General features: G+C 42.7%; 1 protein-coding gene across 5 annotated transcripts in view; it reads left to right on the top strand.

Moving 5' to 3' along the window:
* DCLK1 (doublecortin like kinase 1) overlaps positions 1-18,487 on the top strand; it is a 212,467-nt gene that overhangs the window by 80,023 nt on the left and 113,957 nt on the right. For all 5 annotated transcript variants that reach the window (XM_072134414.1, XM_072134413.1, XM_072134418.1 and 2 more), the window contains exon 4: positions 3,994-4,093. In XM_072134414.1, the coding sequence (XP_071990515.1) occupies positions 3,994-4,093 (100 nt within the window). The remainder of the gene's footprint in view (positions 1-3,993; positions 4,094-18,487) is intronic.

Genomic DNA, 18,487 nt, shown 5'->3' with positions numbered 1-18,487 from the left:
CTCCCCTTTCAGGGGGCCCTGGGCAATTGCCACCTTTGCCTACCCATAGCGCCGGCCCTGGCTGGCTCCAATGTCCCTCCCCCTCCTCTCTGCCTAGAGAGCTACATAGAAGCATGTGAACAAGCATTAGACTAGCTCGCTCCCCCTCCTCTCTGCCTAGATATTTTCTTAGAAGCATGAGAGGAGCAGTTAGATTAGCCCCAATGCCCCCCTCCCCCTCTCTGCCTAGAGATTTTACTAGAAGCATGAGAGGAGCAAAGTATATTGAAGAAGAAATGTTTTCTCTGATATTTCTTGGATTTAACTTGCACTATTTGTTTATGCAAAGTTTGATGAAAAGTTTACCTTGTTCTGGCACACAGCCTCCTTTAGTACTTATTGATTTCACCTTTTTATGTGCATCTTCAACAAGTAACAAGTTATAATAAAATCAGTTTTTCATATTTTGAAGTCTTTGATTGCTGAGAATGTTCCCTCTTCATCACAGTTAAAGGTTTATGTGCACCATTCTTGCTGAGATGAGCGATCTTCCTTGATTTCAGACGTGCAGGTTTTGGCAGATTTAATATCGATGTCAGAACTATAGTTTGTCCAAAATAATTATGTTAATGAGTAACTTTCACCACATTCGACAAACCCCAACTTTTTGCATCCGTTCAATGGGATTGTTCTACTGATTCTGATTTAGTTAAAATTTTCTCCCAAGCTTCCACCTTGAGTGACAATATGCTAATGAAAATTCAATGTCAGATTGGTGGCCCTGGACTGGGGTAGAGAGCTTATCTGATAATAAAGACCTTAAAAATAATTACCTTGATAGCTCAGTAATGGTAAGGAACAGAAAGGAAATTCCAGCTATAATACAGTCAGTGCAATAGCATCTATTAAAAGAGGCAAATATTTAGGGTTGATGGCAGAGTTGTACCTGCTTTGAGGCATGTTGAGCCTATTGCCTCAGGTTGGCACCACATACAGGAAGTTAGGGACAGCATCAGGGTCACAGTTAGGATAATTTTGTGGAGGAAACTAGTTTAGAGGCAGAGCAAATTTGTGGGACTGCCATGCATGCACTAGCATCTGTTCACGCCCGATGTCAGTATGGGTTAGATACACTCAATGGACAACCCGCTCAATAAAAAATAACTTGACATGTTACTATTGGATGGGTGGGGTGAACTTCTTTCTATAGTTCCCCTTGGGAAGCATATTGGATAGATTTACCCCTGGTTGTTGGAGTTGGTTAGGTGTCCTCTTTATTTAGGATTTGTGACTTCATTAGTTTTAGTACATTATAAAAACACAATTGCACAGTGTACACATGTTCAGTCCATATGTATTTTTAGTAAGGTTTTTTTTTCATTTATCACCAGAAAGGCTTCATTTAGTATATTCACTAGTATATTATGCTTGTGCTATAATCACTACAAATATTGTATAACACTAGTAATAAAAGATGAAATCTTTCAAATTCAGAAAGCATTTTAGCAGTTTAGATCCTTAAAGAGTTTCCAATAAAAAACATTATTAAAAAAATCACCCAAAAAGCCATACTCTACATATGTCACAGCTCTGTCCCCAATGCTGTCCTGAGAGCTGCCCGCTGCTCTGCACTTTCTGGTCCAGTGATGATGATGAGGAGTTGCTTTATGAATAGGACTGTTAATGTACAGATCATACTGTGCAGATGCCCGCACTTACTGTAGGATGATGGTTGGGGGCCTTAAAAGCATTTAGTATCAGTCTCTGTGCTGCAGCCCTCCTCTCCTGCTGGTAAGCTATGCTGATCATCAGTGCGACAGTGCAGAGTGGAAAAATAGACCTTTGAGATGAAGAATTGAATTTGAAATAGTCAAAATTACCTAGGGAAAAGTACAGTATATTAACATTTATACGTGCAGGGCCATACAGTTTATAAGGTACCGTACCTCTGCATGGCTCCGAATTTATACTCGGTCACAGAATAACCATTACTGCATATGCATAATACGCTTTCCATCTATGTCTTTCCTGTTTCCCAACAATGTACCAGGATGAAAAAAACTTTTAATCTACCGTATATGCCGGCGTATAAGACGACTGGGCGTATAAGACGACCCCCAACTTCTGCCCTAAAAATATAGAATTTGGTATATACTCGCTGTATAAGACTACCCCTCTCCCAAATGAAAAAAAGTCTGCTTAAAACTTTGCAAAACAAACAAGAGAGCAAGTGCCTGGTGATCATAACTGTAAGCTGCGATATTAATGAAGATCCGACATGCTTCTGTAAGTGCCGCCTGTGACCCCTAGCTCTGTGACGCCGACCGCTGTGACAGGGCGGCTGCATTAGCATACAGCGCGCACTAAGCCTCTTCTAATGACTGTGAGAGGCGGACTGCCGCGCATGCGCGGCGGTCCCAGGAAGCGGCTCTCTGCGCGCTGACGGGGAAAAAAAACACCTCACACAGTGCGGCCCCCGTATATCCGGCGTATAAGACGACCCCCCACTGTAGCCATTATTTTAAGGGGTTAAAAAGTAGTCTTATACGCCAGTATATACAGTATGTGTTTAGAACATCATAAAGATTGCGAGCTGAGTGATAATGGGGCACATTTACTTACCCGGTCCAGTCGCGATCCAGCGGCGGGTTCTCCGACGCTGATTCGGGTTCTGCCTCGATTCACCAAGGTCCGTGCGCCGATATTCACCAGGTGTCGCTGCTGCGCCGAGGTCCGCCGAAGTTCACCTGCTTTTTTCTGGTGTATGTGAGTGCTTGATCTTGCGACACAAATGGCTTTTTAAATTCCGCGGTTTTTCCGAATCCTTCGGGTTGTCCGGTGGCCACTCCCCCCCGATTTCTGTCGCGCGAAAGTCGGCGCGATTGCGCCAAAAATCGATCGCGTGCGCCACAATCCCGTGAAATTCAGCGCAAAGCGGAAATATTCGGGAAAACCCCGTCGGATTCGCGGCTGCGGACCCTTAGTAAATGTGCCCCATTGTCTCCAACACTGATTTACATCTCTGCTATAACATCTCTGCCCATCTTCCCTAAAGACATGCACTTTCGTCTGATGTCTTGGGTTTCTTGTTTCTTTTGCACCTTGTTCCCCAGGAGCCAACCACAAGACAATGGGGCACATTTACTAAGGGTCTGAACGCCGCACTTTCTTTGGGTTTATTTCCGTTTTGCGACAAATTGCCCCGGTTTTTTGGCGCACGCGATCAGATTGTGCCGCATCGGCACCGGCTTGCATGCAACAGAACTTGGGGGGCACGGCCGTCGGACAACCCGACGGATTCTGACAAACTGCGGAATATAAAAAAGGAATTGTGTCGCAAGATCAAGCACTCACATGCACCAGGAAGAAGCAGGTGAACTCCGGCGTACCTCGGCGCAGAAGCGACGGATGCAGGAACTCGGGCGCACAATCTTAGTGAATCGCGGCAGACCCAAACCCTCGTCAAACAACGCACCGCGGGATCGCGGCAGGACCGGGTAATGTCAATCACTGTGTTGGAGGTGCAGTGAGGCTGGGACTGAATCACTCAGGTCTAAGGTAGTTCTCTTCTGAATTATATTCCATATAAACCTTAACAGAACCCAATGGTAGCATTATCTTTAACATGTTCATAAGAGATTACCTATAAAACCATTTTTGTCCACCCAGTGGAGCCTGTATGGTAGTGCTTAGTGGCCAACACACTCCCCATGCACATGGTTTTGTATTCTCCATCCAGCTCTGTTTAGCTATTAAAATTATATTAGTAGCTGTAACAGTTGGGTTGACTGATATAGACCTGGTGATGGCAAATTAACTCTGAAAATTGACAATAAAATGTTTTTTGGGTCATCTAAGTGACTGACGCATTCTACCATGTTTTGTTGTAATTGAAGGTAGTTTTTAAATGAAACATACAATGGCTGTCACATATCTATGGTCCAGAATGTTTAGTTGATCCTATATCTTTAGACTAAGAAGTATCATTAAGTGTTATTGTAACTTATCTTCCAGGTGATGTGCCTTCAAGATTTCTTCGGAGATGATGACATTTTTATTGCTTGTGGACCCGAAAAGTTCCGTTACCAAGATGACTTCTTACTGGATGAGAGCGGTAAGGCAAGACGTTCACCAGTTAGACAGCATTTCAGCGCTTGTTCCTTCCTCCAAGTTTGTGTCATACAAACATCTTAGAGATTTTTATCTCATTCAAGATCAACAAGTCATGTGCCAAAACAAATTATTTCTATTGCAATATCAAAACCAGATGGAGACACAGTAAAGGATTTAACAGTTGAAACATTGGCAGCATCTTCATGTGTCTCCAGACGTTATCCTCAGACTTGGACAATGTGGCGTCTCTACCACTAACAATGGTAGAACAAGGAAACAAGTTCATTATCATTATCCAGGATCCAGCATTAGAATTTTATCTTAAAGGGAATGTAACAGCACACTATCTGACCCATGGGCTACATAAGATGCCAACAGACCCTGTCGTGGCAGTGAACTATATTTAAGGTCAACTGCACACAAACAGTGGTGGCGCTGCAGTTCTTCCGCCAAGATGTGTGTATTGTGCAGTCTGTTTGGATTGTCCATTTCCATGGGCATTCCACACGTTCATTAGTAGATGGCCTTACTCTGAAATGTCTTCATATTTCATTACAAATTTAGTTCAAGAGCTATGAATGGGGAGAAGTATTTAAGAATATGGATATTTTCGATATTGCAACAAAAATTGCAACTTTTTATGTCTTACCCAAAAGTAGATATATTAGGGCAGGCATTATAGAGAAGGAGTGGCCTTCTCCATCTCCATCTACAAATCTTCTGAAACGTGACCCAAATAACCCAACCTAAATAAGACTACCATCCAGTGGCCAAGTAACAGTGCCTTGGGATTTGCAGTTCTGTCCCATGTAGAGAATAGAATTAAGCTGTAACAGTGTAAGAACACTGTGATCTTTCCAAACATCTGATTGGGGGGAGAGAGAACACTAGGGGTCAGATCCATGGCAATCGTCCATTGATCACCACTAATTTTAGACCGTCTGACAAGATTGTGTGGAAGCCTTCAACAAAGGTGAAGGCTATGGGGATATCCCTTTTAACCATATATATGTTATAAAGAAAGGTGATAACATGATAAAGTTGACTTGTTACACAATAACCACTCATACTTTAACAATTGTTACCATCTTTAGTTCTGACAGAGGTGTAAAATGGGGATATTTTTGAAGAGATGAGCACATTTTGTGCATCTAGATGTTCGCAGTCATACTTGGATACATATGACAAGCTGGTTAGTAGCAAATGGATTACTAACTACTTTGCGGTGACAGCATTGTATGTTTGTGCCAAATATCACGGAACATACATAGACTTTTCCTGGAATCCTAGTGATAAAACGAACACATGCGTGCAGATTCATTTACTCTAAAAATATTCTTGTACAGCTCATCGACACTTTGTTAAATCATATTCCTATTTTAGTAATTGGATTGAAGGCATAATAGTTTTTTAAAGGGAACCTGTCACCAGGAGACCCATTTTTAGCACTCCCCCAGTCCCCACAGAGCATAGTATATACACTGCCAAAGTGTTTTTGTATTAAAAATTGGTTTTACAGAAAAAAATATATGTTATACTTTTGTCGATATGTTACCTTTTCAAATATATGAAAACACCCATCACTGGGCTTAGCGACGCCCCCTGCTCCTCTACGGCCAATCCCAAGTGTGGGGAGTTATTCATATATTTGAAAAGGCACATGTTTCCCAAGGCTGGGGGGGGGGGAACTGCTCCTTTCCAGCACCTCCCAATTGGCAACTGCCTAGTCACACAGCAGATGCTAATGAAAGGTACAATATAACATATCTTTTTTTCTGTAAAACCTATTTTTTATACAAAAACACTTTGGCAGTGTATGTACTATGCTCTGTGGGGACTGGGGGAGTGCTAAAAATGGGTCTCCTGGTGACAGGTTCCCTTTGAAGGGAACACATGATAGCAATTTGGGACAATAAGCCACCCAAAAATCTCCCAATATGGGTGTTGTCTGTGGCAGTACTAAAAAAAAAAAAGCATCAAACACTTATACAGGCGGTCCCCTACATAAGAACACTCGACTTACATACGACCCATAGTTACAAACGGACCACTGGATATTAGTAATTTACTGTACTTTATCCTTAGGCTGCAATAAACAGCTGTAACAGTTATCAAATGTGTCTGTAATGAAGCTTTAGTGTTAATCCTGGTTCTTATGACAATCCAACATTTTTAAAATCCAATTGTCGCAGAGACCAAAAATGTTCTGGCTGGGATTACAATGATAAAATATACAGTTCCGACTTACATACAAATTCAACTTAAGAACAAACCTACAGTCCCTATCTTGTATGTAACCCGGGGACTGCCTGTATTTCCTGTTTCAACTCCTCCTGGGGCCTGCCTAGTGGGTTGCTCCTGACCCCAGTGACATGCGCAGTAAAGCCAAGTAATATTTGGCTTTTGGCAAAGCCAAATACTCCATAAGGACTTGTCTTTTACAAAGACGCTCTATAACATGCTGCCTGCAGAAAGAATACAATGTACAGGGGCGTTCCAGTTCTCAGTCGGACCATGCGCCAGATTTATCACGGAAAGTTAGACAGAAATGTGTTGCACGCCCCATGTTAAAATTGCACCAAAATAAAAAGTGGCGCAACCTACACACTACATAGGCAAACTGCACATAGTACAGTTTTTAGTAAATGTGGGCCATTATCTACAATATGCTGAGCTCCTCTTGCTTTATAAAATGCTACCTGACAATAGGATACCTTGTACAATCTGCTCAGCTACTCCTGCTCTAGAACATTCTGTCTGCAGATAGGACACTATGTACAATCTGCTCAGCTCCTCCTGCTCTAGAACATTCTGTCTGCAGATAGGACACTATGTACAATATGCTGAGCCCCTCCTGCTCTTTAGCATGCTACATACAGATAGGACACCCTGAACAATATTCTGAGCTCCTCCTGCTCTATGACATTCTGCCTTCAAATAGGACTATTTGTACCATCGTCTTAGCTCCTCCTGCTCTATAACATGCTGCCTGCAGATAGGACACTATGTACAATATGCTGAGCCCCTCCTGCTCTTTAACATGCCACATACAGATAGGACACCCTGAACAATATTCTGAGCTCCTCCTGCTCTATGACATTCTGCCTTCAAATAGGACTATTTGTACCATCTTCTTAGCTCATCCTGCTCTATAACATGCTGCCTGCAGATAGGACACTATGTACAATCTTCTCAGCTTTTTAAGCTTTATAGACAGTTTTATATATGTATAAAAATACCTACATATCTCATTACTATATGGAAATATAAACACTCCAACGTTGCTGCCTGTATATAGTTACCTGCCATACTAAGAATCCTAACAGTATCTTCTGTTTCATCCTTAGTGTGGCAGGTTACCATACACAGGCAGCACTGATGGAGGGTGTATATTGCCATATAGTAATGTGATAGGTGGGTTTTTCTGTACCAAAGAAAAATGAGACTGCACTCCAAACCTGATGTGAAAAAAAACGGATGGGTGCTTTATTTACCCAAGTGCAACATTTCAGACCCTGAAATGATCCTGAACAGTGTCAAAGACCAGTTTTGGGGTTTGGACCCACAATGTTTTTTGCTATTGCTATGGTACTGCTGGATTTTTAGGGATTTTTATCCATATATAAAACTGTCTCCATATACCCATTGCCACTTGTCAGTCTTTCTCTTGGAAGCTTCATTCTCCTGACTTTCTCTTGGAGACGTAGCTCGGTTCTTCCAGCGCCTTTGAAACAGATCCCTGGAGATAAGTGTAACCTATTCTAACGATAGTCTAAGTTATTTCGGAAATCTGCTGTTGCCATGGTACGTAGATCACATGGTCTGATAAGGTCAGCCAAAGCTGCCATCACAACACCGCTTCCCTGGTTATCCTTTTTAATGAATTTCTTTTTTACTTGCTGTGTTTGCAATTGTTATTCTTAGCACAGATTTGAATATTAAGGGGAGGAACATTGGCCGCAGTCCTTAGGTTTTTCTTGCTAGATCCAATCATTCAAAAATAAAATAGAGATGATCTGGGAAAAATGAACTACTATACCAATTATTATCTTTGCTTATCCAAAGTGAATGCTTACACCACGTTGTATTAACATGCAATGAAACCTCTTTGATCAGACAACCCAAATTTGCACATAAAAATAGAAGTGGGCTGAATTGTGTAGAAATCCAAAATGTTGCAAAACAAATCCAACACAAAAATCTACTTTATAGAGAATTTAGGGGTCAGGACTTGACATTTACCCCACACAAAACCTTGGTCTGTTCAAAGGGGCTAGTAATTTTTGAAGAAGATGTGGTCCTTGTTAGGATGACAAATGGTCTATTTATAGAGGGATAGACCTCCAGAGAGGTTAATGGACAGTCTTTTAGGGAGGAGGGCTCTACAAAAGATTGCTCTTCTGGAGAGGATCCACTATAAACAGCAGTGATAACATTTAATGATGAGCAGACCCAAAGATTCTGTTCAGGTGCTTCCTACGCGACCCACACTTCCCTCTGGCCAATCACAGCCGTGACTAGTTGGCCAGGGCCATCAATTTATCCGGCAATATGTCCGGGTCGCGCAGGACACACTTGGACCCGAGCGGAAAAATTCAGGTCCACTCCTCTATATTAACATTATAAGAATGAGCTTATCACACCAGGTCACTGTCTTTTGGCAATAAATTTCAGAACCTTTCTAAGTAGCCCATAGCTACAGAACCCCAAAAACTATTATTCACTGTGGGTTCGGACCCAGTCTTGTCATCACAATTTAAGCTTTTATGAATGGTTTCTTATGCTTGATTATTTTGTTTTGCTTCCTACATCCTAGCATCCAGAATTGACTGATTACTTTTTGCCAAATATGTCCAAACTTTCAGAAGATGCGAAGAAAACCCATGCTATTCGAGAAACCTGCTGATTAGGTTGATTAGGTTGAGCCTTGAAAATTTTTTTTGATAACACCTTAAAATATTATAAAATAATATAAAATAATAAATAACTAAACTCAGTGGATTCCAGCCACTTTTAGGCCGATTGCCCACAAGTGAGTTTGGTCCAAGAAAAGCACTCCATGCGCTGGATGGATTTTCAGGACTGAACCTACATTCCGAGATTTGGTCTGGGAAATCTCTTTAGATCACAGTGTGTTTTCTGAGATCAAACTTTTTTGTGGGAAACTGGCATGAGTAACTTTTCCTGGGTCACTGCTCATCTGCACTTCCTTCTCCTCCGATTAGGAAACAGCTAGTCCCATGACCATGTTGGGAGGGAACCAAATACAGGACTAATGGGGATCCAGTGCACTTCCTTACATCTTATCACATTATTTTATAACATTCTGCCTTAAACACGGACTTTTCATCACATCCAACTATTCCATCTAATAACTGCTTTACCAATACTGCTCTCTACTGACAGATAGGTCGTCCCCATGGTATCTGCTGCAACCCAGGACCACCTACCTGACAGTAAATGGTGTAGTTAGCATATCAGGGGCTAAAACTAATTGCATTGAAAGCTCAGGAATGGTGGGGGCTAGAGGGAATTTTACGCCTGCAATGGAATAGATGGAACAACATCAACATCAAGGATACTAAGAGGTACAGATGTTAAAAGTGATTAGAGGTCCTCTTTAAAGCCTTCACATATCCATAAACTGGCATAAGTCAGACTATTTGGGAAGTGTCAGTGATATAGACTATGGCTTCATTCCATTTCCAAGAACATTATATCCCGTTATTTTCAAACTATCCAGTCTTTTTGGAAAATACTTATCAAATATATGAAATGTCTCTCATAGTCCTGCAATATTTTTACTTAAAATATTAAATGACAGTTTTTTTTTTCTTTGAAAAATGAATATTTTATGACTAGCTGAGATAATTACAGGCAATTTTCTATACTTATAATTTTTTATTACATTTCATTCTCTGTTTTCCTACATGTGCGTACAGAATTACTGAGCAAGTGAAATTTTTCATTTTAGCAAAAATATCAACCTGAACGTGTACAATATTACATTTCTAGTAGCCGGCTTAGAGCTATGTGCTAAAATGTCATGTTGTGTTTCTACATTGTCATTTTTTATGTGTTAGTTTTATAACCAGATGGTCCAGAAATTAAACCAGTAATGACTTTGCTTCTTTTTATGCCATAGTTACAGTGGGAGCCATATTTTACAAAATATTGTTTAAGTGTTTTTTCACTCTGCTTTCCTTCCTGGGCATGGGTTCTGTTATTTTGGGTGGTTTTACAGGCTCAGTATGTTGCAAATATTTTGTGTTAAATCTCTTTTTAACCATTTATCAATAGTGATTCCAAATACCATGTAGTCGGTTAACCCTTGCTAGGTATTTTTTTACTTAGTCTTCACAGGTGTGTAATGTAATTTCGACCACGTACCTCCCTCCTATTTACACCAGCTGATTGATGGGGATCTGGATGTTTCACCCCTAACATTCTATAATTACTGACTTATACTACAGATATGTTTTTCAATATTTTTTATCATGGAATACCTAAGACACATAAATCTATAAGGTTTACGCCAAAGGTCTCCATGTTATTCGTCTTGGTCCCTGGTTCCTGGCCTATTTATGGTACCTGAAACTGTTATTCCTGGCTTAACTGCTCTTGGATTTTTTTCCATCAACTTTGGTGTCCAGTCTGGGTCAGTCTTCACTTAAAGGGAACCTGTCACCACATTTGCACATATACAGCCAGTGGCAGGTTCCTATCTAGCTCAAATGACTGACATACTTCTTTTAGGTAAACATCCACATAAATCACCTTTTATCTTATATTACCTGGCATCAAAGGGGGCGTGTCCTGCTCAGCTGGCCCCTCCCATCTAATCCTCCCCATGCCTTATGCCTCCTCACTGGTCACAGTTGATGTCATGTGACCAGAGTGACATCATCTCAGGTCCTTTAGCCTCTTAACAATAGCAAACTGTACCCCGTGCATGTATCTGACCACATAAAGTCACAGCAGCCTCCATGGACTTCTACTCCTCTCCATCCTCCATGGAGGCTTCTGTGATTTCATGTAATCACATACATGGTGTACAGTTTGCTATTCTTAGAAGGCTAAAGGACCTGGGATGATGTCACTCTGGTCACATGACATGAATGTAACACAAGGCACCGTGTAAACTAATTGACAAAATATTTCCAATCTGTACATAGAGCTTTATATGTTCTGCATTTGAATATTATCAGACAGTCCTAAGTACAAGGAGGCAGGGCACGGATTAGAAGAGACACGAAGTTGTCCCATAATGGGACATGGTTCACTGCCAGCCTGAGAGAGAGATGAGTCACAGATACCAGACATGAGTCACAAAAGCTAATTTGCATATCAGAAAAACTTATGTAGTTAAGGTACAGTGCCTCACTGGCAGCTAATTTTAGGTAATATTGGGAGAAAATGTAACCCTTTCTCAGCAGGCATTGTTAGTCAGGGTGGTCAAAATCTGGTGACAGGTCCTCTTTTACTTTTGAGGTAGCAACATTGTGTTTCTGTGCAGGGATTTCCAGATCCCTGTAGGAGGGTTAAAGGATGAACAGCTGAGGCCTCAGAAACAAAATGTCCTCAGGAGTAGTCAAGTCAAATTAGTTTAATCACAAAGCGGGTCGACATCCATTGCCATACCCCAAAAGAGTTGTATGAGAAGAGACAATTGGTCCCCCATGTTTGTGTCTGATATTGCAGCTTAACCTATTTTTTCCATTATCATATATAGTTTCAGAAAACCTATTTATGCAATATTGACACTTGAGTTCAGTGATCAGCTCTACCCAGCTCATCCTCGGGTAGATAGGTGCAGGGCACATTCTAAAATAATGGGGCTTATTTACTAAGGTCCCGGGGCCGCATTTCCGTCGGGTTTTCCGATGTTTTCGGGGATCGCACCGGGGATTGCGTTGCAGGCGATCGGATTGTACTGCAATCGCTCCGGCTTTCACACGACACAAATCGGGGGAGCGGGCCGACGGACGATCCGTCGGATTCGGACAACGCGCGGGATTTAACAAATCAATTTGTGACGCATCCAATGCACTTACATACACGGGAGGAAGATGGTGATCTCCGGCGGGCCTGAGCGGGGAAGCGACACATGCAGTAAAATCGCAGCAGATGGGTTTTCCGGCGCACAATGCACCTCGGGGATCATGCAGGGACCAGGTAAGTAAATGTGCCCCAATGTATTTCTTCTGATACCTGCTGTCCACCAGAGTAGGACAACAACGTCAATACTTTCTGTTCATCTATTTTTTTAATGAGCCCTTTGAGCAATGACCCATCTATGTGATATCCTGAAAAAGTACATATATAGATAAGATTTGGATTACAAATTACACATTTCATGGAGCTGCCTAACATCTCTTATCAGCAGCCCGCAGGAGGCTTGTTGTTAGGCGCCTGACATGAGTCAGACGTGCCTATCATTGAGAAGAGGAAACAAAAACATCACTTTCTACAGAACTGTGCAAACCTGCCGCTCCTGTCTATCTGATTGTTATACAGTGATATTATCATTATTTACACCTCTGCAATAGATACAGAAGCCACATCATCTGATTTCCTTCCACAGTATTGTATATATTATGCAGTAAGTGTAGAATATTACATTTCGTTATAGTGGTATCTTATTTCAGCTGAATATTCGGTTGTTGGTATCTGACCTCTAACCCCCCCTCCTCCCCAATAAATGGCTGTAAAGTGATGCCACAGATTTGGTGCCATGACCTTTTTCTCTATAGGACAATTAGAATAACCAAGGATTGGTGATAAATGATGACAGCTACAAAAATGATAAAGATATTGGGGCCCCGCCGCTGCATATTTGCAGCGGGATACATCAAGAGGCTTCCTTTTTTCCACATATGAAAAGTCGTCGGCAGCAGCGAGTGCGCAGGCGCGGGGACAGTAACGCCCCGCACCGGCCCACTCCCAGCGTGAAGGTGGCAGAGAGGGCAAAATAATCGCAAGTGCTAGCACAAGTGGCGTGGCGCAGAGGTCCTGATGAATATGCCCCATAATGTGTATATACTCCTGTATAAGCCACATATTTCAGCACAGAAAATGTGCTGAAAAACTACAACTCGGGTTATACAGTAAATTACAGTAGAGTAAATAAAAAAAAACAAAAAACTTAAATACTCACCTTGGATGCTCCCTGATGCTCCGCACGCCTCCTCTTCCTTCTCTTCTTCATTGGTAAGAGCGGGCAGAGACGTGTCCATGTGCTCTACCCACCGGCGCACACTGTGACGCAATGGTGTCACCGCTGATGACATCATAGTGTGTGCCAGTATGCGCTCTGTTACCAGTGAAGAAGAGAAGGAAGAGAAACCGCACAGAGAATAGGGGAGCATCGGAAGGAGAGTATGTAAGTTTATTGTTTATACAATAAAGGGCAGGGCATTACATTATCTGGGGTTCTATTGCAGGGCATATCATTAGTAGGGTGGCTGCTGCGGGGCATTTCATTACTATTGGATCTGCTGCAGGGCATTTCATTACTAGGGGCTCTGCTGCAGGGCATTTCATTACTAGGGGTTGGCTGCATGGGGCATTTCATTACTGGGGAGGCTGCTTGGCATTTCATTACTGGGGAGGCTGCTTGGCATTTCATTACTAGGGGGTTTGCTGCAGGGCATTGCATTACTAAGGAGTCTCCTGCAGAGCATTGCATTACTAAGGAGTCTCCTGCAGGGCATATTATTACTAGGGGGTCTGCTGCAGGGCCTTTCATTACTAGGGGTTAGCTGCATGGGGCATTTCATTGCTAGGGAGTCTGCTGCTTCTGCTGGTACCACATGATCATCAAAATAGGGGTCCCTTCTACTGTGTATGAGTAGAACTACACAGAATGTAGCCTTCTCTATGTATTTGGTAGTACTGGAATGCTAGAGATGACTCTATACTTGGCTCCTTTTTCTGCAGTCCCAAAAGTCTGCATGTGCAGGTCTCTGTGCATCCAGGACAAAAAGGCCCCTTATTCTCCTAATCAGTGTGGGTCCCAGTGGTAGGACCCCCTTTGAACAGATAAATAGATAAGGGGATAACTTGCTATTGTCTCGTGTGTATCATGCTGGCAGTATGGGGCTGTGAGGAGGCAATGGTTAAAACCCTTAGATCTTTTATACACAAAATGTCTTGTGCTGTACTTAACCTGTGTTTTAGACGCCATAATGGTATCTCCTTCACAAGTGTCATTAACACCTTATTCCATACATAATTCTGTTTCTCTCGGTTCTTGACTAATCTTCACATATGTTCACACATTGGATGGTAGTAGAGCACATTGTGACACCACAGGCTTTATCCCATTAATGCCAGATAAGCATCACATAAAAGGCTGCCATTCACTAATCCACATGTCAGTACAAGTAGAAGTCTGTATACAAACCATCTGTAAGGAATATTAAATCTGGATGTAATAAATGTAAATCCTCTTTAAAATATATTATTGCTATGAGTCACTTGCAGATTACAATGTTTATATGGAACTGTCCAAGTGCTGAACATTGTACAGTGCATAGGGGTCATTATTATCAGGTTTTATGTATGTGCTGTAAGTATCTCAGTGATACAAGATATATGGCAGTATCTTATGAATAAGAAAAACACTCCTCTATTTTTTTATGATTTTTTCAAAACATGGTAGAATAACCCCTGACACCCTTAAAGACCAACCACTAGGAGGCGGCACATAGATAATATACTCTGTTTATCTGAATGTCACAATACTACAATATTTAGTTCTGGAAGGCTGGCCGTCTTGTGGTCATTTGTGGACAGGTCCAGCCAAGAGAAAAGTATGGATAACATATACTGTATATATATTATACACTTGTCAATGTCCCCAGGTGAGGCTAAAAAACAGTGGGGCCCATTTACTGAGAACAGTGCAGTCTGTACTATGTGCAATTTCCCTGTGTAGTATGCAGAGGGCGCCAGAATTGTGGTGCACGTTCTTCATGAATCTAGAGTCCTCTGCACTGCCCCAACAGAGTGCACCAACTTTTTTTTGGTGCACCTTTAACATAGGGCTTGCAACATACTTCTGTCGAACTTTGCATGATAATTCTGGCGCACGCTCTTACTGAGCACCAGAGCGCCAATTTTGATTGATTGCTGGGGGAGCTGTATATAGTGATTGCTGGGGGAGCTGTATATAATGGTTGCTGGGGGAGCTGTATACAGTGATTGCTGGGGGAGCTGTTTATAGTGGTTGCTGGGGGAGCTGTTTATAGTGGTTGCTGGGGGAGCTGTATATAATGGTTGCTGGGGGAGCTGTATATAGTGGTTGCTGGGGGAGCTGTATATAGTGGTTGCTGGGGGAGCTGTAGATAGTGATTGCTGGGGGAGCTGTATATAGTGGTTGCTGGGGGAGCTGTATACAGTGGTTGCTGGGGGAGCTGTATATAGTGGTTGCTGGGGGAGCTGTATATAGTGGTTGCTGGGGGAGCTGTATACAGTGGTTGCTGGGGGAGTTGTATATAGTGGTTGCTGGGGGAGCTGTATATAGTGGTTGCTGGGGGAGCTGTATATAGTGGTTGCTGGGGGAGCTGTATATAGTGGTTGCTGGGGGAGCTGTAGATAGTGATTGCTGGGGGAGCTGTAGATAGTGGTTGCTGGGGGAGCTGTATACAGTGGTTGCTGGGGGAGTTGTATATAGTGGTTGCTGGGGGAGCTGTATATAGTGGTTGCTGGGGGAGCTGTAGATAGTGATTGCTGGGGGAGCTGTATATAGTGGTTGCTGGGGGAGCTGTATACAGTGGTTGCTGGGGGAGTTGTATATAGTGGTTGCTGGGGGAGCTGTATATAGTGGTTGCTGGGGGAGCTGTATATAGTGGTTGCTGGGGGAGCTGTATACAGTGGTTGCTGGGGGAGTTGTATATAGTGGTTGCTGGGGGAGCTGTATATAGTGGTTGCTGGGGGAGCTGTATATAGTGGTTGCTGGGGGAGCTGTATACAGTGGTTGCTGGGGGAGTTGTATATAGTGGTTGCTGGGGGAGCTGTATATAGTGGTTGCTGGGGGAGCTGTAGATAGTGATTGCTGGGGGAGCTGTATATAGTGGTTGCTGGGGGAGCTGTATATAGTGGTTGCTGGGGGAGCTGTATACAGTGATTGCTGGGGGGAGCTGCATATAGTGGTTGCTGGGGGAGCTGTATATAGTGGTTGCTGGGGGAGCTGTATATAGTGGTTGCTGGGGGAGCTGTAGATAGTGATTGCTGGGGGAGCTGTATATAGTGGTTGCTGGGGGAGCTGTATACAGTGGTTGCTGGGGGAGCTGTATATAGTGGTTGCTGGGGGAGCTGTAGATAGTGATTGCTGGGGGGAGCTGCATATAGTGGTTGCTGGGGGAGCTGTATATAGTGGTTGCTGGGGGAGCTGTATACAGTGGTTGCTGGGGGAGTTGTATATAGTGGTTGCTGGGGGAGCTGTATACAATGGTTTCTGGGGGAGTTGTATATAGTGGTTGCTGGGGGAGCTGTATATAGTGGTTGCTGGGGGAGCTGTATATAGTGGCTGCTGGGGGAGCAACCACATCTCTACACATCTCTAGCTTTGGATTCCTGCATTGTACTGACATTTTTCGGCTTCTGCTGCTGTGGCTGGCTTAAGTTCTGGGGGAGACGGGACCCGCTGTGGCAAATCCATGGTCTCCTTTGACCATTGTGATGGTACAAGTGAAGTTTGGATTGGCTGAAGAAGGTCCTGTAACCCTCTTTATTCCCGGGACTTTCAGACAGGTGCAGCAGACGAAGACCAGAACACCAGCACGACACAGGAACCGGGAGAAAAAAAGTTACATCTCTTTGTATGTGTCAATTAAAAAAAACAGATAGAGATATCACAGCATGAGGGCTACCTTTTTAATAGGAGCATTCTCCTGTTAGCCACCCTAATTCTAAGAGCAGAATACCTGGGTACATGTTGGGGCTAGCGAAGAAGGCACCGTACTGATTCATGTTGCTTCTGTAACAAGATTGGGACTCCAAGACTCTCAATTCATCTTAGAAGGATCCATAACTACAAAGCAGGGACATCTGTCTCCCATCTTAGTAAAGTTGTATGTGCACATGCTTAATACACCACTTATACATAAATTGCCTTAAATAGCATTTAGAGCCGGAGAACACACAATGTTTCATCCTTACATGAGAAACATCTCATTACGCGGCTCAGCTTCACATACAGTTATGGCTTTTTGGCACTGTGAAGTATTACATTTAACAAACTTGATAAAGAATTTTCCACCATTGACGCAGGCACGGAGGCTTTGTGCCCACAGATACAGAATCAAAGCTTCTACTGATGATGTTTGATTATTTCAATTACGCTGCTTGTAATGTTAACAATTAATTAACATATCAAATAGGTGCCTGCATTTGTACGCACATGCAACATTCCACTTGTAGGTCACTGGAAATTACTGCCTACTAAATTATAACAACCGCATCATGTTATGCGAGATATTCAAATCCAATTCATTACTTCTGCTGGTTCAGTGTCTGCATAGAACATGCACTACTCCTAGGAGTTGAACAGTTTTCAAATCCTCCCAAAATTGAAAACAAAAGTGTGTTGATGGCTTTCTCAGGTTTTCATAGTTAAACATAAGTTTACTGTTCCCCGGTAATTTTTGATTTCAGAAAATATTGCATTATCTGCATTTGGGGTGGTTTGTTTGTATCTGTAAACTGTATGCAGGCCTTTTTTGGGTGTATGTATACAGGGAGAGGTTGGACTGGGGTTTGGACATGACGTTCTTGTCTAGGCTGTAAATTAAAGGATGACCGGTGTGGAGTTAGTTTACACAGAACACTGTGCCGGGTTCTGTATATAGGAGGGGGCCACGTGGACTGGACAGTAGAAGAAGAGGTTGAGGTAAGCTGGTGCCAATTTAACAAATATCCATGTTTTTCTCACTGATATGAAATCAAAATAAACTTTTCCCATTTTAGGTCAATTAGGAGTACCAAAATTATTCTGGTTTTATTTGCCAAATAAAAGAGAGTGCAATTTTAAGGCATTTTGGTGACTTTCTTCATAGTCAAAAGGACACACACTAAGACTACATTCACATGACCGTTGGGGGACGTATACACGGCCCCAATCTTGTGGCCGTATATACGTCCCCCCGGGCCAGCAATGGGTGCATGGAGTGATACAGTGCGGACATGTCCTATATTTCTCCGTATTTCGGTGCTTTGCACCATGTATCTCTATGGAGAGGGGCAGGGGCGAGCAGCGCTGTATGCAGCCTAAGATTACTATGCCTTTAAACAATTTGGGACATCACATAAAATGTCATACCAGTCAGGAAGGAGACGGGTTCAGTCTCCCAGAGATGAATAGGCTTTGGTTCGAAATGTGCATATCAACCCA

This window comes from Engystomops pustulosus, chromosome 2, assembly GCF_040894005.1.
Source record: "Engystomops pustulosus chromosome 2, aEngPut4.maternal, whole genome shotgun sequence".
In the NCBI taxonomy this organism is placed as follows: Eukaryota; Metazoa; Chordata; class Amphibia; order Anura; family Leptodactylidae; genus Engystomops; species Engystomops pustulosus.
Note: the sequence above shows the minus strand (reverse complement) of the source record. Positions and strands in the feature narration are given on the sequence as shown.